We start from the raw sequence: 26,765 nt of genomic DNA on the forward strand, positions 1-26,765 counted from the left end.
ACCGGGTTCAAGCAATTCTCCTGCCTCAGCCTCCCAAGTAGCTGGGACTATAGGCGCGCACCACCACGCCCAGCTAATTTTTGTATTTTCATTAGAGATAGGGTTTCACCATGTTGGCCAGGATGGTCTCTATCTCTTGACCTCGTGATCTGCCTGCCTCGGCCTCCCAAAGTGCTGGGATTACAGGTGTGAGCCACCACGCCCGGCCATTTTTATTTTCATAAAAATAAAATCTTACAATGAATCTCTTATCATGTAATAGCCAGTGTTGTCACAACAGTCCTGAGAATTGGCAATGGCCAGTGTTTCATCCTGTTCCGCAGTTGAAGAAGCCGAGGTCTCTTGACTCTCCAACCATCACAAACCTAGGTAGTGGTAGAGCTGGAGCTCACGCCCAGGTTTTCTCACGTCAGTCCAGTATGCTCTCCCCAGTACATGCTCTCCCCTATTCAGAGTTGTAAACAGTCAGAAATTCTTACCACTCTTTAGCAGATTGATGATGCCCCAGGGATATACAAGAGGCTCAGAAATATGATATCATCCTTACATGTATATGAAAGATAAAAGTTACAGAAAGAAAATGTGAAAATAAAAAATATTTTTAAGATCCCCAATATGCATTCGATAAACTATTCCAGACTTTCTTACCAGCATCTTTATAGGTTCCTCGTCTATCCCTCAGGGAGGTAAAGCTGTAGTTGTTGACAATGACACAGTGGCCTCTGTGCTTCCGATTCATCCTGTACACAGCTGCCCCCTTAAAGAACAGATAGAACCACTTAGTAGGGATCCTTATCTTAGGGCCTTAAATGTTTCTAATTAACCACTCCAATGGTGTTCGTTGTGAGGAAGAGCAGGATGTATCTGCTCGTGCCAGTTGTTTAAACCACGGTTTTTGGGTTTTTTGGGTTTTTGGGTTTTTTTGAGACAGAGTCTTCTTTTGTTGCCCAGGCTGGAATGCAGTGACACCATCTCAGCTCACTGAAACCCCTGCCTTCCACTTTCAAGGGATCCTCTTGCCTCACCCTCCCAAGTAGCTGGGATTACAGGTGCCTGCCACCATGCCCAAATAATTTTTGTATTTTTGGTAGAGGCAGGCTTTCACCATGTTGGCCAGGCTGGTCTCAAACTCCTCAAGTGATCCACCCACCTCAGCCTCCCAAAGTGCTGGAATTACAGGCGTGAGCCATCATGCCTGGCCAAAACCATGTTTCTATACTCTAGTCTAAACCCCTTGGAATATTTATGCCACATTATTTCTAAAGTCACATATTGAAAGACTAGGAATTCTGAACACTCTGCAACTCAGTTTTACTGCACAATGGTGATCTGAATAAAATTTCAAAGATTCTTTTTTAAGTCCTAGAGCCCAGGACAAGGGATAAATTTCATTTGCACTAAAGATCAGACACTTCCTTTTTCACAAGATGCCACTCCCCAGTATCAGAGACAGAGAGTTCTTAAGATCCTGGCCCTGGCTGGGTGCAGTGGCTCACACCTGTAATTCCAGCACTTTGGGAGGCCAAGGTGGGTGGATCATGAGGTCAGGAGTTCAAGACCAGCCTGGCCAATATGGTGAAACACTATCTCTACTAAAATTACAAAAATTAACTGGGCATGGTGGTGCATGCCTATAATCCCAGCTACTTGGGAAGCTGAGGCAGAAGAACCGCTAGAACTCGGGAGGTGGAGGTTGCAGTGAGCCAAGATTATGCCACTGTACTCCAGCCTGGGTGACAGAGTAAGAATCTGTCTCAAAAAAAAAAAAAAAAATACTGGCTCTAGTGTGGAATTAGCTAATTAATTCCAAGGAAGAATACCAGGTCCTGATTAAAATCAGACTTTTCCTAGTTTGACTGGAGAAGCTCAGTTATGAAAGTTAAAAAATGGAATATGTATTTTAATATTGTCAAGCCCAGGGATTATGCAAAAGCATCTTCATTTTCATATTAGCAACATGAATGAAGAAAGCATACGCAAGGGTTTCATGAGACGACATAAATATCAAAGATTTTTTTCAGATGGTATACTTCTAGAGTGACCTAATGCCTTCAAAAAAAGAGAAATCTCTTGCGTAACTTTATTTCTGAATATAAAAATAATATACAATTTGGCATGGTGGTACTCAGGTGGCTGAGGCAGGAGAATCCTTTGAGCCTAAGAGTTCAGGACAAGCCTGGGCAACATAGTGAGACTGCCATCTTTATATATAAATATAAATATATACATATTCACAGTAGGAATTTAAAAATATGTGCAATTATTTCTGAAGACTGTTGTAAACAGCATGTGATTGCAAATTAGCTGAGCTGACTTTAGCAGAGCCTCTGTGGAGCTAAAATCATCCTTGAAATCACAGTACATCTTTATCCAAGCAGAAAATAAGTGGCTTCAGTGGATAAGAAAAGAAACTTCCCCTCTCCAGAAATAACCCAAAGGGTATGCATGACTCAAAGTGCAACAGCATTTCCTCCATAGTCAAAGGTATCAATCACTTCTGATTGATACAGAAAAAGGTGGGAAGAACAGAGGTAATTACAGAGACAGGGAGAAACACATCAGAAACAAACTGCTCTGAGCCCTCAAAGTCATCAAAGGCCAGACCCTAGGGAGAGAGCACCTAAAGAAACCATCCTTTTGATTGCATTGGAAAAACATTTTTTTAATTAAAAAAAGAAAAAAAGAAACCATCCAGACCTTTGTGCTGGTTTCAAAATTGGGAAAGTCAGCAGATGCTCCTTGCATCCCCCTGGAGACCAGGCTTGGTGCACCATTTGTGGCTCTGTTACCTAGAAAGAGAGGTACTCAGACTCCAAATATCTTCCCCAAGCACTTAGATTTCCTCACTAATAATTTTCTGACATCGAGTCTAATTATGGAGGATTATTTTTATCTCAAGGGCCTCCTCAGACAAATTCAGCCACCATGCCCTTCCTAATAGGAGAGGCTGATGTGTCTTTGCATTCCTTTTTGCTTTGTCCAGGTTGGAAACTATGCTGCTGGCAGGGATGGGGTAGGGAATTAATTAAAACCCCACAGATCAGCTCAAGAATTCCAGCTCAAGCATTGTTGGGTTGGGTAGGCATTTATCTGTTACTGGATATACAGAGGCTAGGTGGACCTCGAGAAGAAAAAAGAGGGAGGCTGGGTGTGGTGGCTCATGCCTGTAATCCCAGCACTTTGGGAGGCCAAGACAGGCAGATCACCTGAGCCCAAGAGTTCAAGACCAGCCTGGAAAACTTAGTGAGACCCCCATCTCTAGATAAAAATATATAAAAAATTATCTGGGCATGGTGACACATGCCTGTAGTCCCAGCTTCCTGGGACATTGAGGTGGGAGGATCACCTGAGCCCGAGAAGTCAAGGCTGCAGTGAGCTGTGATTGTACCACTGCACTCCAGCCTGGCAACAGAGTGAGACCCTGTCTCAAAACAAAAAGAAAGAAAAACAAAAAAGAGGAGAAAAAGAAGTTTCCAGTTTGGCATCAGCTGAGGATCACACTGCTTTGAAGTGTTCCTGCAAACTCCCTGATTCTTCTGGAAAAGACTCTATCACAGAGAGAAGGTCAGGGATGGGTTATTTGTCACGTGGCACTAACAGGGAAATGCAACATGAAACAGTTTTCTTTTTCCTCTTGCAGAAAGTTTGTAGTAGAATCCACCAAACTCTATCCTTATCTCTGGGGCATGAGTTAGTTATTAACTACTGCTAAGGATCACTCCTCAGGCTTAGCTCAGGCTGAGCAAGTCCATACTCTCCAGACCAGAAAACACAGCAAAAGGGATCCAAGCCGCAATGGCTCAAGCACCTATAAATTCCTCCTCACCATGGGAGAAGGTAACACTCCGGGGGAAGCCACGTCTAAATGTGGGAAGCCACGTCTAAATGCGGGAAGCCACGTCTAAATGTTGGAAGCCACGCAGAATTGTAAAGCTGAAAGAAACTGCCTTATTCCTCAGAGGGGCGAAGCAGTCGGCTGAGCTCACATAGCAGACAGTGGGAGCACCTGGCCTTGGGAGAGCTAGCTCTGGAACCAGACTTGGACTGCTGGGTTCAAATCCCAACTTCACTTCTTTTTAGCTGCAGTGCAAACAAAGCACTAGATTTCATGGGTCTCGGTTTCCTCACTGGTGAGAATAACAGTAGTACAGTGACTGGAGGATTAAATGACATGCTCCCTGGAATCTCTCTGAACAGTGCCTGGTACATGACAAGTGCTTCATAATGGTAACCTAGTCAATGTTATCAACATCACAGCACACCACCTCCATGTTAGGCAAAATGACAGATGGCTAGCAAAGTTGTGTGTCTTGGACTCTAAAGGTTAATTTTCCAGAAAAGAAAAATGAGGAATGGGCTGTGACAAACTCTACTTACCACAGAAAGACTTCACCAAAGCCTGTTTGTTCGTAAGCAGTTTAGCCCAATGGCAGATTCTGGACTACTTCCCTAAGGTTATGGTTTCTGGGCAGGGATTCAGGGAACTAAACACACCATCCTCAGGTCCCTCCTCTTGTTTCTTCTCTCCCTCTGAATCAACATCTGGAACCACTCCATAGAGGACACCCACCCAGACTGCACATTCCGCTGTCAGTGCTGGCCTGAAGGCTTCAGCCCTGCTGGGGGCTGTTTCTGCTACACAGAGAGTGACCTAATTCTGAAGGGTAGAGGGAGAGCAGCTGTCTGCAGTTCCAAGAATCTGCTTCACTCAGCATTCAGAGCAGAAACCACCCAGCCCTCTCCATACCGCCATAGGAAAGCCTAGTGTAATTCATGCATTCGATGTCTTGCGTTGAATTGGAATAAAAAATGAATTCTCCATTATCTGTAAACCTTCTCTTCCAAGTCATCTGAAATTCCTTCATATATATCAAATATATCTATCCCTGCCATACTGATCTAAGTTGTAAAAAGTATATTAGAAACACCTACTGTCACTCCTTGCATGCTTATTTTGCCAGGACTCCTCCTGTTGAGAAAACAAACAAACAAAAAAATCCATGAAACGTAGGAAATTCACACAGTTGGATGAGGAACAAAAGCTAGACCTGATGGAGGGAAGGACAGATATCTAATCCCCAGCCACAGAAAAGGTCATTGGCAGGAGATGGGAAGAGAACCAGCTCTCTCCATCCAAAAGAGAAAGTACACAAAGACGCACTGGCAAAAACAGAGTGTGACATATGCTCAAGGGTATTTATTCACTGCAGCATTACTTTGCACTAAGGACTGAAAATAGCCTAATGTCCACCAATAGGAAGCGGCTGAAAAAACTACGGTATGTCCACACAGTGGAGTGAGATGCGGAGGACAGCCTCTATACACTTCTCCAGGGGGTGCTGTCACATGGAGAAAGGAAAATGAAATGGTATTTGAGTACACTACCTCTTTTGTAATAAAGAGAAGATATGGGTTGGACTTTTTTCAAAAGTAACAATAGGATAAATCATAAAACAAATAAAAATGATAATCGAGGGGGAAGAAGAGGCAAGGATGCAATATAGACTACTTTGGCCATACATTAATGTTTTATATAATTAAATACAAAATTAAAACAAAGTCTAGGACCCTGTCTTTTTTGCATCCTCCTCCCCATTTACCACCACTCCCTTCTCTCTATGACCCTCAGCCATCAGCCCGCAGCAGAAAGCCCCCAAGGGAACCTGAGCAAGGTGCTGGGGAAGGGCTGGCCGTGACCTGTGTGAGGGAACCAACAAATCACCCCCAAGTTCCTGGGAATGCCTCCCTGCTGGAGCCCCCAGGCTTCTGGGCTGCACAATACTATAATTTCCCAGCTCTGGCCGGGTGTGGTGGCTCACACCTGTAATCCCATTTGGGAGGTCAAGGTGGGTGGATCACGAGGTCAGGAGTTCAAGACCAGCTTGGCCAATATGGTGAAACTCCATATCTACTAAAAATACAAAAAAAATTAGCCAGGAGTGGTGGTACATGCCTGTAATCCCAGCTACTTGAGAGGCTGAGGCAGGATAATCACTTGAACCTGGGAGGCAGAGGTTGCAGTGTGCTGAGATCGTATCACTGTACTTCAGCCCGGGCAACAGAGCAAGACGGTCTCAAAAAAAAAAAAAAAAAAAAAAAAAAAAAGAATTCCCAGCTCTGGGGAAAACAAATGCAAAGGAGGCTTAGTTTCACTCTCCAAAAGGCTTCCTGACTTTCTTTTCACAAGCCACTGTCCCCTTCCTGAAGAATCCTAGATTCCTTCCAAGCGGCCGACAAGGGCCTGGCCAGTCTGCCTTCTGGTTTTGTCCAGTACTTGAGTGAGTCTTCTGGGACTAACAGCAATGCAGACACAGCAGCAGGCTCTGCCCAGCCCCTCCAGACCTTAGCTTTCCTTGATTTGTTCTTCCCTTGGCTGATAAAGTCAGCCAGAACAGGGACTAGAAAAAAGCTTTAAGGCCTAGTTTGCCTTTCTTCTCCTGAGAATGTTGCATCCTCTGCTGACACCTCTCAAGTAACTATGTCAAAGAGGAATGAATGAATGAATGTCCCACAGCCTGGCCACACTCAGTCATCTTTCAACTTCTTTTGATTGTTTTCAAGAGGAGTCCAATAAGGCCTTATTAAGAAGAAGGTGTTAGGTCTCCTCCAACAAGAGGCATGCCTCTCCTTAAGAAAACCTTATGTCACACTTAAAAATATCTATTTGGCCTGGCGTGGTGGGTCATGCCTGTAATCCCAGCACTTTGGGAGCAGAGGCGGGAGATCACCTGAAGTCAGGAGTTCAAGACCAGCCGGGCCAACATGGTGAAACCCCGTCTCTACTAAAAATACGAAAAATTAGCCAGGCATGGTGACGGGTACCTTTAATCCCAGCTACTCGGGAGGCTGAGGCAGGAGAATCACTTGAACCTGGAAGGCAGAGGTTGCAGTGAGCCAAGATCGTGCCATTGTACTCCAGCCTGGGCAACAAGAGTGAAATTCCATCTAAATTTAAAATATATATATATATATACATATATAAATTTAATTTTTCAACAAATTAGAAGATGTTGCTTAAAATTCAATGAGAGTTTCTTCTCATTGAGCCCAATAAAAATTTTTTTTAAATCTTCAGGTGCTTAAGAAACATGAGATGTTTCACCAAGTTATATTTTATTCATCACTTGATGGAGAGAGGAAAGGCTGCCCAGATAACTTTTAAGACACCTTCCAACTCTAAGAGTGTGTGAAAACATGTGAGGTCCTGCGCCCCAGTCCTCCCACACCTCCAGCACTGCCACAACTATCCCCACACTGCATGTGCTGTGGCCAGAGTCATCCCATGTTAGCAGAACCACACTGCTTCAGAGGCGACAGCTGAGCCATGCACCTTTAGAAACCACTGGATTTCTCAAAGACAAAGAGCAGAAGTGTGTGTGTGTGTGTGTGTGTCTACATGTACATCAGTATCTGAGCACAAACCTACTTGAAAGAGTGGGTGGGAAGAGTTAGGTTTGGCAGGCAATTTAACTTAGAATTAGGGAATCCTAAATTGTTAGTGCTAGAAAATCACATTTTAAGGAGCTTCTGGGATGGCCAGGCACAGTGGCTCATGCCTGGAACCCCAGCACTTTGGGAGGCTGAGGACGGTGGATCACCTGAGGTCAATATAATGAAACCCTGTCTCTACTAAAAATACAAAAAAACCACAAAAATTAGCTGAGCATGGTGGCGCACACCTGTAATCCCAGCTACTAGGAAGGCTGAGGCACAAGAATCATTTGAACTCGGGAGGCGAGGTTGCATTGAGCCGAGATTGCACCATTGCACTCCAGCCTGGCCAACAGAGCGAGACTCCATCTCAAAAAAATAATAAAATGAAATAAAATTTAAAAATAAAGAGCTTCTGGGGGAGTGGGGAGGGGTTTGCAACTCTCTAAACAAAATTGTGCCCAGGGTCAGGGAGCTGGCCCATAAATGTCAGTAAAAGAATCAAGGGGAGCAGCCTCTCTCCCTCAATATCTCAATTAGATGTCTAAGCACTTTTCTAGGACTGGAATTAATTGAATCAAGGGCTATTTTCCTAGAGAAAAGAGGCCAACTTAGGCTTTTATAAATAATTGCAATTTTGTGTTATTTCCCTTTGGGGGAGATACAAAATTCAAATAAACTCACAGCAAGCAGGCGGAGGTGTTTCTTTTAATTAAGGATGCATTTAATCTCTTACGATCACTTACAAAGTGCCCTCCCAAAGCTGAGATTCCCTCAAATGCCTAAATACCTCCACCTGCTGAATCAGCTTCAGGGCAAGAGCCACAGAGCAAACCTCCCTGCTCTGTGTCACCTCCTGGCTGCCTGCACAGTCTTCAGGTGGAGCATTTGCCCAGCCTTTGCCAAACTCCAGGAGCTACAGGTCATCTGGCCAGTTTCCACTGTCTCCTTTATTTAAAAAAACAAAAACACCTTCCTGGGGAGACAGGAGGGTCCTTCTTTACAGTAGAATGCTGACAGCAAACTTACAAATGTGGAGAGAATACTGGAGTCGGAAAAGCATTGCTTTACAACCAACATAGCAAATGCTGGATCACACAAGAATCATCAGCGAACACTCAATCTAGGGGAAACTTCTCATGTGCAGCAGGATATTTACAGAATCTTAAAATCTCTCTCCAGCACTTGCTTATTAATCATGTGGGGGAAAAATTGTAACTATATAAAAATTATAGAGTGAAGATATCAGAAAATGTCTTGACCAAACAATCAAAATTAGCATCATGAATTGGGGGGCAGATGGACATCTTGTGCCTCCAAATGGGATGCCCTGAGAAAAACAGATCACTTCTGTGATATTCTGGCTAGAATGTATGGCTTGAATCTAATTGTGAAGAAACACCACACGTACCAAAGATAAAGAAAATTCTACTTAATGAAAGGTGCGAGGAGTGACTGCATTCTTCAAAAGTCTCAATGGCGGTTCGGTGTGGTGGCTCATGCCAGTAACCCCAGCACTTTGGGAGGCTGAGGTGGGTGGATCACAAGGTCAGGAGTTCAAGACCAGCCTGGCCAACATGGTGAAACTCTGTCTCTACTAAAAATACAAAAATTAGCTGGGCATAGTGGCATGTTCCTTTTATCCCAGCTACTCGGGAGGCTGAGGCAGGAGAATTGCTTGAACCGGTACCCAGGAGGCAGAGGTTGCAGTGAGTCAAGATCACGCCACTGCACTCCAGCCTAGGCTACAGAGCAAGACTCCGTTTCCAAATAAATAAATAAATAAAGTCTTGATGGCATAAAAGAGGAAATTAAATGGCATAAAAGCCATGGAAATGTTCAAGATTAAAGGAGATGAAGCCGGGTGCGGTGGCTCACGCCTGTAATCCCAGCACTTTGGGAGACTGACGCAGGCAGATCACTCAGGTCAGGAGTTTGAGACCACCCTGGCCAACATGGTGAAACCCCATCTCTACTAAAAATACAAAAATTAGCCAAACGTGGTTGCACATGCCTGTAATCTCAGATACTCAGAAGGCTGAGGCACAAGAATTGCTTTAACCCAGGAGGTGGAGGTTATAGTGAGCCAAGACCATGCCACTGCACTTCAGCCTGGAGACAGAGGGAGACTCCATGCCCCCCCAAAAAAAATAGAAAAAAAAAACAGTAAAGGAGACCAAAGGATCATGACAACTAAATACAATGTTGCATTGTATTATATTGTATTTTTAATTTTTATTATTTTCTTTTAGAGAGGGTCTCACTGTGTTACCCAGGCTTGCCTCAAACTCCTGGTCTCAAGTGGTCCTCCCACTTCGGCCTCCCAAAATGCTAGGATTACAGGTACTGTACCCAGCCTTGTATTGTATTTATATAAGATCCTAGGTGGAATTTTGTGCTGGATGGTTTAAGAACTGTCAAGGACATTATTGGGTTCAACAGACAAAATTGGAATATGGACCATTGATTTGATAAAAGTATTATATTAACATAACTTTCCTGGCATTGATAATTGTATTATAGCTCTGTAAAAGAATATCCTTGTTATGAGGAAATACACACCAAAATATTTAGGAGTAAAGGGCCATGATATATGCAACTTACTCTCAAAAAGTTCAGAAAAAAATTTTGGGTGTGGAGAGAGACAGAGAAAAAGAGTGCAAGTATGAGTGAATGCACAAAAATAATAAAGCAAACGGGGTAAAACATCAACAACAGGTAGCTGAATCTAGGAAAACAGTACATAGGTGTTCTTTGTATTATTCACATTCTTGCAACTTTTCTATAAAATTGAAATTATTTTTAAATCTAAAAATCATAACTAAAAATATGAGACCATGACAGTAGTAAAGAAGCCATAAAACAATTTTTAAGAATAAAAAATAAAGGCCAGGCACAGCGGCTCACACCTGTAATCCCAGCACTTTGGGAGGCCAAGGCGGGCAGATCACTTGAGGTCAGGAGTTCAAGACCAGCCTGGCCAACTTAGTGAAACCCTGTCTCTATTAAAAAATACAAAAATTAGCCAGGTGTGGTGGCGCACACCTGTAATACCAGCTATTTGCGAGGCTGAGGCAGGAGAATCACTTGAACCAGGGAGGTGGAGGTTGCAGTGAGCTGAGATTGTGTCACTGCACTCCAGCCTGGCTGACAGAGTGAGACTCCATCTCAAAAAAATAAATAAATAAAACTTCTACAAACAACCCAACTAGAAAATGAGCAAAGGACTTAGACAGACATTTCTCTAAAGAAGATATACAAATGGCCTAAAAGCACATGAGGAAGATGATCAACAACCACAAAATCAAACCCTTGTGGTTTTGATTTGCATTTCCTTAATTTGCATCAAAACCACAAGGAATGGCTACTATCAAAAGGAAAAGAAAATCAAAGGAAATCAAGGAAATGCAAATCAAAACCACAAGGATGGCTACTATCAAAAGAAAAGATTAGGTTTTGGTGAGGAAGTGTTGCTGGGGATGTGGAGAAACTGGAACCCTTGTGCACAGTTGGTGGAAATGTCAAACAGTACAGTCACTGCGTAAAATAGTATGAAGCTTCCTCAAAAACACTGAAAATAGAATGACTATATAATCCACCATGGGTATATACCCAAAAGAACTGAAAGCCGCATCTCCAAGAGATATTTTTTACACCGATATTCATAGCAACATTCTTAAAAATCGTCAAAAGGTGGTGGCAGCAGCCCAAGAGTCCGTCAATGGACGAGCGGATAACAAAATGTAGTAGACTGAGTCCTCACTCAGAGTCATCCGTAGGTTCTTGGTAACTGTGACTTTCAGTGATACAAAGAAATGTATGCTGTAGGAACTTAACTCTTAGGGAGTTTTTTTGTTATTCAGCCTTCCTTTGTAAAGGCTGAATAATATTCCACTGTGTGTATATAAAGTAAATCCTCACTTAACAGCATTGATAGATTTTTGGAAACTGACTTTAAGTGATAGCATACTGTATAATGTATTTATTTTTATTTTTAAATTTTTTGATAGAGACGGGGTCTCACTCTGTTGCCCAGGCTGGAGTGCAATGATGCAATCTCAGCTCATTGCAACCTCCGCCTCCCAGGTTCAAGCAATTCTTGTGCCTCAGCCTCTTGAGTAGTTGGGATTATAGGTGCGCCACCACACCTGGCTAATTTTTGTATTTTTAGTAGAGATGGGGTTTTGGCCAGGCTGGTCTCGAACTCCTAGCCTTAAGTAATCCACCCGCCTTGGCCTCTCAAAGTGCTGAGATTACAGGGGTGGGCCACCACGCCTGGCCAACGCTTGTTTATATCAATTAGCCTATGGTAAAATTGGTTTTATTATATGGTATGTGGCTGAGCATGGTGGTTTATGGTTGTAACCTTAACACTTTGGGAGGATAAGGCAGGAGGTTTGCTTGAGCCCGAGTTTGAGACCAGCCTGGGCAACAGAGTGAGACCCCATCTCTATCAAAAAATTTAAAAATAAAAATAAATACATTATACAGTATGCTATCACTTAAAGTCAGTTTCCAAAAATCTATCAATGCTGTTAAGTGAGGATTTACTTTATATACACACAGTGGAATATTATTCAGCCTTTACAAAGGAAGGGAATTCTGAGATATGTACAACTTAGATGAACCCTGAAGACTTTACGTTAAGTGAAATAAGCTAGTCACAAAAGGACAAATATTGTATGATTCTACTTATATGAGGTACCCTAAAGAGTCTAATTTACATAGAGAGAAAGTAGAACAGTGGTTTCCTGGGATTGGAGGGAAGGAGAAAGTGAGAAGTTATTATTTAATGGATACAAAGTTCTAGTAAAAGAAGATGAAAAAGTTCTGGAGATGGATAGTGTTAATGTCTACACAACCCACACAACAGTATGAAGGTATTTAGCATTACTGAACTGTATACTTAAAAATGGTTAAGATGGTATGTTTTGTTATGTGTATTTTACCACAATTGAAAACAAAAAATTTCCCAGACCAAGCTAACTTTATTGATGCTGACAGAGGTTGGCAAAGTCAAACTACCCAAGTCTGCTGGAAGAACCACAAATCCCAGGGAAGACTGTCACATAGCTCCCAAGGATCATGATCAAATTGTGAGGAACAGGCTGCAAACTCTCCCAGTGTTTCCCCTTCCACCCATCCTTTCAGAGCTGAGCACCCAGAAACCAGAAACACACTTCTTGTCCTCTGGGTTGCCCAGCTACATGCTTGGCAAACCTCTTGTTCAGTAATGCATGAAGAATTTCAAAGCAGTAACAGCAGAGCATTAAACAAAGGTCTGTATTTGAACTCTGGAATTACTGTCAGGTGCCATGTACTCCATAGATTTTATGTCCCTGAAGCTGAGTCTAATTGCATCCCACAGATAAGAACAAAACAACTCAGGGTGTGTGGAGCAAGCTCAAACTAACTAGTGAGAGCACACACTAACTAGCTCTCACTAGTCAGCTAGTGAGAGCCAATTGTTAAATTTTCAGAAAATGTGCACTCTGGTTAATATGTTGTTTACTTGAAATCACCATGGCGGGAGCATATACAGCAAATGGTACAAACTGGGGCCTCTCTTTTTCTTTTTGGGGTTGGGGTTGGAAGGTGGAGCTGGTTGTTAAACAATGACCAGCATACCACTGAACCTACCGGTAAGGCTTCCAAGAATGTTTTAACTTCTGTTTGGGAAAACAGTTCTTCCTCTCCTTGATACAAAGACTCAGCTTCCTTGTCTACAGGAGGTATCCCTATCTGGGTAGCTGGAAATAAAATCACAAACAGAAAAACAAAAATCACCTTCTGATTCATAGCAATCCAAAATAACCAGTTATCAAAAGCAGCCATGTAAAGTAATTATTTTGAAGAGAATTGTAAATTTTTTTTTTGAGATGGAGTTTTGCTCTTGTTGCCCAAGCTGGAGTGCAAGGGAGCAATATTGGTCACTGCAAACTCTACCTCCTAGGTTCTCGTGATTCTCCTGCCTCAGCCTCCTGAGTAGCTGAGATTACAGGCATGTGCCACCATGACCTGCTAATATTTGTATTTTTAGTAAAGACAGGGTTTCACCATGTTTGCCAGGCGGGTCTCAAACTCCTGACTTCCGCTGACCCACCCACCTCGGCCTTCCAAAGTGCTGGGATTACAGGGGTGAGCCACCATGCCTGGCCTGAGAATTGTAAAGTTCTAATTGCATATGTTTATGGAAGCCTACATGCATACCCAGAAAAAAAGGGTAAATTTATAAATTATTTTTATTCTTTGTATTGTTATATTTTCTATTGCTTTTATGTTTTTGTTGTTTTTATAATTTTATGAGTGCCTTAAAATTACTATATCCTTTACTAAATAGTATTTTAAAACTTACTGTTGTTTTAAGCTGCTAAAAAAAAAAAAAAAAGTATGGTGCTTAATGTGCCAGATAATTGCCAAGTAGAGATTCCTAAAGCATTACCTCAAAAAATAATATCAGAATTCAGGCTATAATAGCAAAAAAATAAGAAGGAAAAAAGAATGGAAAAAAAAAGACAATCCATTTAAAAGTGGCAATTATATAAAAATGTTATATCCATGATATGATTTCTAAGAGACCATTAATAAAAATGGGCTATATCTGTATTATTAATATATTCATTAAAATGTCAGCTATATTATGTGGGAGGGGAAAGCAAGTTATAGAATATAATTAGCATGGTCTTTGTTAAATATATATGTGTCTCTGTGTATGTGTAATATCTATGTACACATACAATTGTTTCTAAATAGAATAAAATCAATAACTACGTATTTCAAACAGTGGTTATCTTTGGGAAATGGGTTGGTAATAGAGAAAAAAGAAGAGAAAGAATTTTACCTTCTACATTCTATATTGTTTTAATTATTCGACCTGAATTTGTATTTGATTTTATTATTATGAACCTTATTTTAATAATAAATTAAAAATACTAGTCCGGGCACAGTGGCTCATGCCTGTAATCCCAGAATTTTGGGAGGCCAAGGCAGACGGATCATGAGGTCAGAAGTTTGAGACCAGCCTGGCCAAGGTGAAGCCCCGTTCCTGCTAAAAATGCAAAAATTAGCTGTGTGTGGTGGTGTGTCCTTTAGTCTTTCATTTTTATGGCAGAACTAGGCTCAAACTCTTAGAACTAAAGAAAGTCAATATTAAAATACCAATAATGATTGACACCCAAAAGAGATCACACACAGGCAGGTTGTAGAAAAGAAAAATCAAAATTAGGGCCTGGCGCAGTGGGTACGCCTGTAATCTCAGCATTTTGGGAGGCCAAGTCGGGCGGATCACCTGAGGTCGAGAGTTCGAAATCAGCCTGACCAACATGGAGAAACCTCGTCTCTACTAAAAATACAAAAAATTAGCCAGGCATGGTGGTGCGTGCCTGTAATCCCAGCTACTTGGGAGGCTGAGGCAGGAGAATTGCTTGAACCCAGGAGGCAGAGGTTTCCGTGAGCCAAGATCGCACCATTGCACTCCAACCTGGGCAACAAGGGCGAAACTCCATCCCAAAAAAAAAAAAAGAAAAATCAAAATTAGAACTCTGCTGATGTAAAGCTCAGTCCTGGGCCAGGTACAGTGGCTCTCGCCTGTATCCCCAGCACTTTAGAAGGCTGTGGCAGGCAGATCAGAGATCACTTCTTGAGGTCAAGAGTTCAAGACCAGACTGCCCAACATGGTGAAATCTGCTCCACTAAAAATACAAAAATTAGCTGGATGTGATGGTGGGCACCTGTAATTCCAGCTACTCAGGAGGCTGAGGCAGAAGAATCACTTGAACCTGGGAGGTGGAGGTTGCAGTGAGCTGAGATTGTGCCACCACACTCCAGCCTGGGCAACAGAGCAAGACTCCATCTCAAATACAAATAAAAATAAAAAAAGCTCAGTGGGCATGGTGGCTCATGCCTATAATCCCAGCACTTTGGGAGGCCAAGGCTAGTGGATCACCTGAGATCAGGAGTTCGAGACCAGCCTGACTAACATGGTGAAACCCTGTCTCTACTAAAAATACAAAAACTAGACAGGTGTAGTGGCGGTCACCTGTAATCCCAGCTACTCAGGAGGCTGAGACAGGAAAATCACTTGAACCCGGGAGGCAGAGGTTGCAGTGAGTCAAGATTATGCCATTGCACTCCAGCCTGGGCAACAGAGTGATACTCTGTCTCAAAACATAAAAATTAAATTAAAAAATAAAGCTCAGTCGTCAACACTCACTGAGGCAAATGTCATCAACTACATAGAAACTAGTGTGTCTTCTTTTTAAATATCCAAAATAATATGACCACTTGCCCTGTGTTTACTTTATATGGGATACAACATTACAGGAAAATGACAATTGGTTCAGAAAAAAAACTCAGAGCTAATGTGAAGATTCCAAATATTCTTTCCATATCAACTTTCTGCTTTTTATTTCTCATTTGATAATTTGATGACAAAAAGAACTGTTTTATTCTTCATAACTTAAATTATGCATTTATTCATTGTTTTATTGTTTGAGACTTTATCAATTTAACAACAGTATATTTTGCGCCACAACTCATTCTGTGTTAACCAAATTCTTACAGAGAAGTTTAGCTAGTTTCATTGTTTAACCAAAGAAATTTGCCCACTATAGTCACTCACTGAACTAAATTAAGGGCGTGGCATAAAAGTTTCATGGATATACTCAGGAGTTTTTTTGTATAGCTCTTGTTTAACAGTGGAGAAATGGACTCGGAAAAACATAAATATTTAGTGTATTGACACATGGTGAGGCAGCCAGGTTTGACTTTTGTCTTGTATAAAATATCACAGCAGAACTACCTTTATCAGACAGACTTAAAAAAAAAAAAAAGGCTGGGTGAGTTGGCTTATGCCTGTAATCCCAGCACTTTGGGAGGCCAAGGTGGGCAGATCACGAGGTCAAGAGTTAAAGACCAGCCAGGCTAACATGGTGAAACCCCATCTCTACTAAAAATACAAAAATTAGCCGGGCATGGTGGCGCATGCCTGTAATCCCAGCTACTCAGGAGGCTGAGGCAGGAGAATTGCCTGAACCCAGGACGCGGAGGTTGCGGTGAGCCGAGATTGCACCATTGCACTCCAGCCTGGGCAACAAGAGTGAAACTCCGTCTCAAAAAAAAAAAAAAAAAAAAAATAGCCACATGTATTGAATGCTTACTCCATGCCAGACAAGCATTTTACAGAAATTATCTCATTCAATCCTCACAAAAACCTATGATGTAGGCACTATTATTACGCCCACTTTACAGATGGGAAAAGTGAAACAGAAAAGCCAAAAAAGTACCACTGCACCGCGAATAAGCGGAGTCCTGGCAACCAAACTCTATAGACTCCACTCTCACCCCAGGCTATCCTGCCTTCTTTTTTATGTCATTTCATTTAAAACAATTTCATATACTCTCACTCCCATATTAGAATCAGAAAAAGACATTTGTCTAAAACTATTTCCCTGCACTGGAATGTAAGTTCCAAGAGGGCAGGAGCTTTGCTTTGTACTTTGCTATATCCCCAACTTCTTTTTTTTGAGACCGAGTCTCAGTCTGTTGCCCAGGCTGGAGTGCAGTGGTGTGATCTCGGCTCACTGCAACCTCTGCCTCCCGGGTTCCAGCAATTCTCTTGCCTCAGCCTCCTGAGTAGCTGGGACTGCAGGCACACACTGCCATACCCAGCTAATTTTTTGTATTTTTTTAGTAAAGTTTGGGTTTCATTGTGTTGCCCAGGCTGGTTTCGAACTCCTGAGCTCAGGCAATCCGCCCTCCTTGACCTCCCAAAGTGCTGGGATTATAGGCGTGAGCCACCGCGCCCAGCCATCCTCAACTTCTAAAACAGTGCCTGGTACAAAATATGACCTCAACTAATGAACTCAATATGAACAAAGAGGGAGATTTCTGGCTTTTCTAGCAGAATATTATCAGAATGATGAGTAAACATCACTCACGGGCCTGGTGCGGTGGCTCACACCTGTAACCCCAGCACTTTGAAAGGCTGAGGCCGGTGACCCACTTGACATCAGCAGTTCGAGATCAGCCTGGCCAGCGTGGTGAAACCCTGTCTCTACTAAAAATACAAAAATGAGCCAAGTGTGGTGCCAGGTGCCTGTAATCCCAGCTACTCAGGAGGCTAAGGCAGAAGAATCACTTGAACCTGGGAGGCGGAGGTTTCAGTGAGCTGCGATTGCGCCACTGCACTCCAGCCTGGGTGGAAGAGTGAGTGAGACTCTGTCCAAAAACAAAACAAAACAAAAAAAATCATGCAAGGCCAATTGGGTTAGGAATGTCCATGGTCTTGTGCAAATTAGCAAGCACAAGCTACTTACCTTTCTCTCTTTTATATTTCTCTATGTTTCTCAAAAGGTTAGGTACAACCATTTTGCAGAGGTCCTCCAGGTATGTCAGATTATCTTCATCTATTTTATCTTGTTTCTCTAGGAATGCCAGTAAACCTAGAGAGGTCTACAAGAGAATCAATAGGATTATACTTACTTCCCTACTGATTATCCACTCACTCAAATGTTACCTGCATGGCCACGAGGCACCAGGTTTTACACTGATAAATAAGATATGACAGCATCTGCCCTCACGTTGCTCAGGAGTGTAGGGGAAGAGGCATTACCAAGCAAATATGTATACAATCTATATTAATATCAGATACCAAATATATATAATTACACAACAGGAGCCATGCTTGCTGTATATTAACATTACAACAACTGAATGAGTAGATACTATTATAATCCACATGTTAAAGATGAAATAATTGAGGCACAAAGAGGTTCCAGTAACTTGCCCAAAGTCGCAAAGCTAATAAATGGCAGAACTGATACAATCTGATGTCAAAGTCTATCTCGTTAACCACTGAACTCTAACTCACTGCTTTAGGTGATGCTGATTAGGAAACCAGCAAAAGAGGAACACCAAAGAAATGAGGGGGAAATGTTCTGAAAGAATTTTCTATTTGGTGTTTTAAAAGAAAAAGAATTCTCTTAAAAAAAAAAAAAATCACAATTTGAGCCGAGTACAGTGGCTCACACCTATAATCCCAGCACTTTGGGAGGCCCAGATGAGCAAATCACGAGATCAGGAATTTGAGACCAGCCTGGCCAACATGGTGTAAACCCCATCTTTACTAAAAATACAGAAATTAGCCAGGCATGGTGGCACGTGCCAGTAGTTTGAGCTACTTGGGAGGCTGAGGAAGAAGAATTGCATCAACCCAGGAGGCAGAGGTTGCAGTGAGCAGAGATCGCATCACTGCATTCCAGCCTGGTGACAGAGCGAGACTCCATCTCAAAAAAAAAAGAAAAAAAATCACAATTTGGCGAGTATTTTTTTATTTTATTATTTTCTTTTACTTGAGACAGAATCTCAGTCTGTTGCCCAGGCCGGAGTGCAGTAGTGAAATCTCGGCTCACTGCAACCTCCACCTCCAGAGTTCAAGTGATTCTTCTGCCTCAGCCTCCCGAGTAGCTGGGATTATAGGCACGTGCCATCACACCCAGCTAATTTTTTTATTTTTAGCAGAGACGGGGTTTTGTATTTTTAACGGTAAGTAATAGATTACTTACCTGCCATTGGAAGAGGGCCTGAACACCCCTCAGCCAAAACAGAAAGGTTCTAAATTCATATGGTCTCTCTGGGGGAATACAAATAACCTTGCCTTTGTAGGGGGTTCTGGGATTTCTCTTTGATAGCTTTCACAGAAACGTAACCAGTATAGCTGGCCTACACGCATCCTGAGAGATCTAACAACTGTCAGGAAATCCGTTCTCAGCATAGCAATCAGCATAGAATGCTGAGTCTAGAGGAAACCACACCTGAACCTACTAACTCTTTAGCAAAGAAACAGAGCAAGAACTTTTAGACCTTTGCTGCTAGTATTTGCCAGAGTGGCATTCTTAAACTAATGTCCAGGTCCCATTTAAATGTGTGTGTGTGATGTACTAAGCACCTAATAAACTTTTAGAAAGTATAATGAAATTTCCATAATTACTTCTGGAATCACATCTTAGCTCCTTGTATTCCTCCTGGTAGGATGTTTCAAGACATGAGTTTCTGGCTGGGCGGGGTGGCTCACACCTGCAATTCCAGCACTTTGGGAGGTCGAGGCGAGTGGATCACCTGAGATCAGGAGTTCAAGACCAGCCTGGCCAACATGGTGAAACCCCCATCTCTACTAAAAATACAAAAATTAGCTGGGTGTGGTGGCAGGCACCTGTAATCCCAGCTACTCAGGAAGCTAAGGCAGGAGAATCACTTGAACCCAGGAGGTGGAGATTGCAGTGAGCCGAGACGGCGCCATTGCATTCCAAACTGGACAGTAAGAGTGAACTCTAATAATAATAATAATTCTGTAGCCACAGATGGCTTCAAGTAAAGTTCTAGAACCTGTGCAAACAAATGAGAAAAAAAAAAAAAAAACCTTTTCCAGCTTTTCTTATTTGAAAACTAACACTCAGTGTTGAGCATATCAGAGACTGCTTTAACAAATGACCTTTCTCTCATCCCTCACCCCCACCTCATATTGTTCAGAGAGTTCTTAACATAGGATGGGGTATAACAATAAAAAGTGGTCTCATTTTGTTTATAAACCTAGACACTGGAACATTTGTGAGTGGATGCCCCGACTTGGGAAATAATGTTGTCAAAACCACCCGGACAGCTTGTCAAACTGCAGGAATCTACTCTGACTTTGAGAAATTCTGCATTTAAGGTATAATGCTGCCATTTTAGCAGGAAATTGCTTTGGGCCACTGCAAACGTGGACACTGAAATTTAATGGCAGAAGCAGAATATCCTTACGATGCTTTACATAAAAGTATTCCCTAAAACAAAATCCCATTTTTAAAAATTCTCCAAGAATTATTAACCTTTAGGTCGTGTGTGTGTGTGTGTGTGTGTACATATATATGTATATGTGTATGTGTATATACGTAGTGTATGTGTGTATATACAAAAATAAACTCAAAAGCAACAAGCATGCCAACATCTAGTTTGTGGTCTTGAAATGACATCTCTCATTAAAAGAAACCAGGGCTTTTGGGAGAAATGAGAGATTCTAGGACTGGGCAGAAAATATGCAAGAGGAACCTGAAATATTTTTGCCAGATAGTAAAGAAGCCATCAAAGACTACTAAGGTCATGTCAGAATAACAGGAACCAAACTGAAGATGCATCCCCTGGAAAAAAAAAAATGGGACAACTGAACTTTTTTCTTTCTTTCCCTTTTTTTTTTTTTTTTTTTTGGAGACAGGGTCTCACTCTGTTGCCCAGGCTGGAGTGCCATAGCACAACCATTGCTCACTGCAGGCTTGACTTCTTCTCTGGGCTCAAGTGATCCTTTCACACCAGCCTCCTGAGAAGCTGGGAATCACGTCCGGCTAATTTTTGTATTTTTTGTAGAGACCGGGTTTTGTCATGTTGCCCAGTCTAGTCTCAAACTCCTGAGGCTCAAGGGACCTGTCTGTCTCGGCCTCCCAAATTGCTGGGATTACAGGCATGAGCCACCATGCCTAGCCTCAATTTGAACTTCAGTAAGGATAATAATTGCAATAGATTGAAACACCTCATATATGTTTAATCCATGAGTTTAAATTTATATCTATTTTGTAGTGGGTCACCTGCAGAGAATGATAAGAAACCAATTAACTTAAAACCTGGATAACTAGATGGAGCACAGCGGTTCACGCCTGTATTCCCAGCACTTTGGGAGGCTGAGGACAAAAGTTTGAGTCCAGCCTGGCCAACATAATGAAACCCCATTTCTACTAAAAATACAAAAATTAGCCAGGCATGGTGGTAATGCTTGTAATCCTAGATATTCAGGAAACTGAGGAAGGGAAATCACTTGAACCCAGGAGGCAGAGGTTGCAGCGAACCAAGATCACACCACTGCACTCCAGTCTGGGTGACTGAGTGAGGCTCTGTCTCATTAAAAAGAAAAAAAAGAAAACTGGATAACTAAAAGAATCAAGGATTTACATATAAGCTGTATCACTGGGTAACCAAATAGTAGATGAGGGGAAAACGAAATGATAGAATTCTAATATCTGGCTGGGTGCAGTGGCTCAGGCCTGTAATCCCAGCACTTTGGAAGGCTGAAACGGGTAGATCACCTGAGGTCAGGAGTTTGAGACCAGCCTGGCCAACAAGGTGAAACCCCATCTCTACTAAAAATACAAAAGGTTAGCTGGGCATGGTGACACACACCTGTAATTCCAGCTACTTGGAAAAGAATCACTTGAACCCAGGAGGCAGAGGGTGTAGTGAACCAAGATCGTGCCATTGCACTCCACCCTAGGTGACAAGAGCAAGACTCTGTCTCAAAAAAAAAAAAAAAAAAAAAAAAGAATTCTAATATCTCCATTTTTGCAACCCCTAAAAATTCAATATATAAAACAGTTGCTAATATCGAAGAGAGAGAGAAACTCAGGTACCTCCTGATGAAAAAACAAGACTACCTATAATCCTGCCAAACAAATCTGACCTGAATCTGATGAAACTCTGGATTCAGCTGCCAGTCTGCAGGAAACGCAGAGGACAGAGGAACTTGTACCACAAGTGTGCAATCAGCAAAACCCAGCCTGGGAGAAACTCCACAGGCCAACTGCCGAGAGGTTCTTCAACAGATACATTTTAAGAAAAAGAAAGAGATTTGGGGGCAGGGAGGAAATCTAACCTATAGATTAAAAGACACTTGAAAGAAAAACTGGACAAGGCCAGGCGCATGGCTCACGTAATCCCAGCACTTTGGGAGGCTGAGGTGGACAGATCACCTGAGGTCAGGAGTTTGAGACCAGCTTGGCCAACATGGTGAAACCCTGTCTCTACTAAAAATACAAAAATTAGCCAGATGTGGCGGGCACCTGTAATCCCAACTAACTGGGAGGCTGAGGCAGGAGAATCACTTGAACCCAGGAGGCAGAAGTTGCAGTGACCCAAGATCACATCATCACAGACCATCTCAAGAAAAAGAAAGAAAGAGAGGAAGGGAGGAAGGAAGGAAGGAAGGAAGGAAGGAAGGAAGGAAGGAAGGAAGGAAGGAAGGAAGGAAGGAAGGAAGGAAGGAAGGACTGAACAAAAGTATATTTGAGGTCTAGGGAAGCCCAGTTAAGTGATAAAACCATAAAGAAACACATCAGAATAATGCAGTTCCTTAAAAGCCAGGACAGCAGTCAGTTCTAGGGGCCAAGAAGGGGCCGTGACTGGGATTGGGTAAATAGAGAGCTTTCTAAAGTAGTTAACAAAATTCTGTTTCTTTTTTCCTTTTTCTTTTCCTCTTTTTCTTCACTTTTTAAATTACTGTCTATTAATTTGTTTTGAAAACACGCAGCATAAAAGAACATAGAGAAAATTCAGATGACACATTATACAATGTCATTCTGCATTTTGCTAAAACACAAAATTGAACTTCTTGATCTGGGTGAGGGTTTCAAGGATATTAGCCTTATAATAATACATTAAGCTGTGTATTTGTTTTGTGTCATTTTCTGTGCCCGTGTTTTGTTGGTTGGGTTTTTGGGGGTTTTTTTGAGAGAAGGTTTCACTCTTCCGTGCAGGCTGGAGTATAGTGGTGTGACCATAGCTCAGTGAAGCCTCGACCTCCTGGATTCAAGTGATTCTCCCACCTCAGCCTCTAGAGTAACTGGGACTATAGACGTGCACCACCACACCAGGCGTAATTTTTTTTTTGTAGAGACAAGGTCTCACTATGTTGCCCAGGCTGGTCTCAAACTCCTGGCCTTAAGCAATCCTCTCACCTCGGTCTTCCAAAGTGCTGGGATTACAGGTATGAGCCACTGTGCCCAGCCTGTTTTTCTTTTTGTTTAATTTTTAACAATAAAAAGATAAACAGAGGCATGCCAATGAAAAAGCACAGAACTTCCAGGGGCCATCTAAGTAGGAAATTAGTAGATTCTGACAAGGGACCACAACTATGAGAACGTTATAAACCCCACTGTGTTCATCCTGCCAATCCCCTAATTATTCATTATAAACTCCCACAAATAGAAAGGGTTCAGGCAGCTTTCTGAGAAATAAAGGAAGAGAAACATCGTCCCTTTCATTCATGCGTTCATTCAGATCACCTAAGCACCATTTCGTAATAGATTATGAAAGGTCCTGGAATTTAACAATGGGTAAAACTCAGTTCCCACCCCCAAGGATCCTCACAGCCAATCTTTGGAGAAAGGAACCCCAACAGGTAGAGAAGTGGTGACCAATCAGAAGAACACAAGAGGCTGAAATCCCTGAGGGCTCTAAAAAAGAGGAAAAAATGACTCAAAGGTTTTACCTCAGACATTATTAACTTTCCCAGACCTACAGGCCTGACACCAGGAAACATATTTAATAAATTATTAAATAGTTCTCATTGTATCTACTACATGTAAAACAGCTTCTCATTCCACAGTGATTTTATTTCAAGCTATTTGTCAATAATATCAGTTAATCTGGGAACAATATATATGCAGGCTTTTGATGTTTTCATTCAGAAGTTGAAAGGTGGCCAGGGGTGGTGGCTCACACCTATAATCCCAGCACTTTGGGAGGCCCACGTGGGCAGATCACTTGAGGTCAGGAGTTCGAGACCAGCTTGGCCAACATGGTGAAACCCCGTCTCTACTAAAAACACAAAAATTAGCCAGCCATGGTGGCATGCGCCTGTAGTCCCAGCTACTTGGGAGGCTGAGGCTGGAGCATCCCTTGAACCTGGGAGGTGGAGGTTGCAGTGAGTCGAGATCGTGTCACTGCATCCCCCCTGGGCAACAGAGTGAGACTCTTATCTCAAAAAAAATTAAATTAAATTTTAAAAAAATTTACAAAAAGAAGTTTGATGGTGGGTTTATGGCTGTTCACTTTATTATTTTGTTTCCCTTTTTTTGGAGACAGGGTCTTGCTCTATCACCCAGGCTGGAGCGCAGTGGTGCAATCACAGCTCACTGCAGCCTCAACCTCCCTGGCTCAAGCAAGTCTCCCACCTCAGCCTCCCGAGTAGCTGCGACTACAGATACATATCACTAAGCCCAGCTTATTTTTGTATTACATTTCATAACTTCCATACATGTTATATGTATTCTTTTGAATTTTAAAACATTAGTCAACCTAAAATCTAACAAAAATAGCAGTTGAATAACAAGTTAATGCTGTAGGATAAAATTTGAAAATTGCCCCCTTCCCAAATTAACTAACTTGCTCATCACAAGTTGTTACTAAAGTCAAAAGCAAAAACATATATAAAGTTTTGAGGCCCAGAAGAGCTACTTCTCTGCCCTTAAATGTGACCAATACAGCAATATTAGCAGATAGCAGTTATATTAATATTAAAAATATTACAATTGACTCAAAGCACCTGTACAGCCCTTTACAAAGCACATCCTCAAACATTTGTCTCATTTGATTTTCACAGAAATTCTACCTGAGAGAAACTGCAGAGTCCACTAAAAGAGACACTCAGGCTCCTTTCAAAACCTGATCTAAAGTAAAAGGATGAAGAAATAATTTCCACTCTGCCATTGTTTACCACTTCTGCATTTCCTCATGTGTAAAAACCTTTTTACATCATAAAACACAGTGGATGGGCCAGGACAGTGGCTCACGCCTGTATTCCCAGTACTTTGGGAGGCTGAGGTGGGCAGATCACAAGGTCAGGAGTTCGAGACCAGCCTGGCCAAAATGGTGAAATCTCATCTCTACTAAAAATACAAAAATTAGCTGGACATGGTGGTGCGTGCCTGTAATCCCAACTACTGGGGAGGCTGAGGCAGGAGAATAGCTTGAACCCAGGAGGCAGAGGTTGCAGTGAGCCGAGACTGTGCCTCTGCACTCCAGCGTGAGCAACAGAACAAGACTCCGCCTCAAAACAAACAAAAAGAAACCCACAGCGGATGCCAACAGAAGTGAGCATTTACCGTATGCTATGCCAAATATAGGCCTCATGCTAATGCTTCATGCACATTGTTTCAGCTAATTCTCCCAACAGACCTAGAAGGAAGTCATATGATTGCCCACAATTTTACATCTAAGAAAACAGAGACTCAGAAAAGTTCAGTCATTGGCCTCACAACATGGGTTTAGAAGCAAAATCAGGATCAGAATCTAGGCTCACCTAACACCAAAGTCAGTGTTCCTAACCGTTGTATGATATTGTCTCCCACAAAAAATAAATCTCCCCAAAAAGCCTTTACAGCATCTTCCTCATCATTGATTGAGACAGTGCTCACACAGACCCCATTCTATATGACCCACTCACCATTTCGGTTTTGGGAAGCAAGTCTCCAAGAAGGAAGATCATGTCCTTTAATTTCTCTTTGTCAATGCCTTCTGACACTTCGTAGAGCAGGTTTCTGAGACACACAATCAAAATGACAAAAAAAGCCTTACACTTGCAGAAGACACCATAATCAATCAAGTGTTTTCATAAATGTTTTCTGTCATTTGAATGATCAACTCAGTGTGTAGACAATTATTAATCCCATTTAGAGATTCAAACAATGAAAACTTTCAGTTTCTGAGTGACTTGTTTAAATGAAGATAACAAAGTAAGTATTAGAGGCAGGCCTTCTGATTCCAAGTCTAGTGCTGTTTTTCACCACACTAACAAGGCATATTTTAAAAAAGGCATAAAACACAATTCTGACATGCCCTCCCATCTCCTTATTCCAACTAGAAATTCAGACTTACTTTACACACACTTGGTAGAGAGGACCCCAAGCCAGCCAAGGTACAGTCGGTTGTATATTGAAAAGGGAAGAAAACTATCCCAGCTTCGAGATAGTTATATAATCCACAATCAGAAAAAGTGAGTATTTCATCCACATACTAACACCCCTACATGTCAGAGACGGTCCTTCAGATGTCTAGTGAGCAGAATGGAAATATGGATTTCTGGAATTCATCATTCCTTTCACTGTCTCAAGGGCAGCTCAGGTTCTGGGAGCCAGCTTCACTGCTAAGGCTCAATGTATTCTAATCACCTAGACCATAAAACACCCTCCAAGGCTCTTCTTCGTGAGGTTCTCTGATCTGGACACTATGTCAGTGAACAATTTTAAACACTGTCATCGGCCAGGCACAGTGGCTCACGCCTGTAATCCCAACACTTTGGGAGGCCGAGGTGCCTAGATCACTTGAGGCCAGGAGTTCCAGACCAGCCTGCCCAACATGTTGGAAACCCTTTTTCTACTAAAAATATAAAAATTAGCCTGGTGTCGTGGTGGGTGCCTATAGTCCCAGCTACTCAGGAGGCTGAGGCAGGAGAATTGCTTGAACCCAGGAAGCAAAGTTTGCAGTGAGCTGAGATCATGCTACTTCACTTCATCCTGGGTGACAGAGCAAGACTC

The 26,765-nt window shown here is 42.1% G+C and overlaps 1 protein-coding gene across 2 annotated transcripts in view; it reads right to left on the reverse strand.

The window, feature by feature from the left end:
• Positions 1-26,765, reverse strand: part of CASP10 (caspase 10) — a 39,923-nt gene that overhangs the window by 8,562 nt on the left and 4,596 nt on the right. The window contains exons 3-8 of one of the 2 annotated variants that reach the window (XM_032278674.1): positions 25,676-25,769; positions 17,748-17,883; positions 13,072-13,181; positions 4,933-4,969; positions 2,698-2,789; positions 649-757 (exon numbers count right to left, since the gene is read on the reverse strand). In XM_032278674.1, the coding sequence (XP_032134565.1) occupies positions 649-757; positions 2,698-2,789; positions 4,933-4,969; positions 13,072-13,181; positions 17,748-17,883; positions 25,676-25,769 (578 nt within the window). The remainder of the gene's footprint in view (positions 1-648; positions 758-2,697; positions 2,790-4,932; positions 4,970-13,071; positions 13,182-17,747; positions 17,884-25,675; positions 25,770-26,765) is intronic. The other variant, XM_032278675.1, reaches the window with a different exon arrangement.

This window comes from Sapajus apella, unplaced genomic scaffold (assembly GCF_009761245.1).
Source record: "Sapajus apella isolate SASKATOON/1434 unplaced genomic scaffold, GSC_monkey_1.0 scaffold10, whole genome shotgun sequence".
Classification (NCBI taxonomy): domain Eukaryota; kingdom Metazoa; phylum Chordata; class Mammalia; order Primates; family Cebidae; genus Sapajus; species Sapajus apella.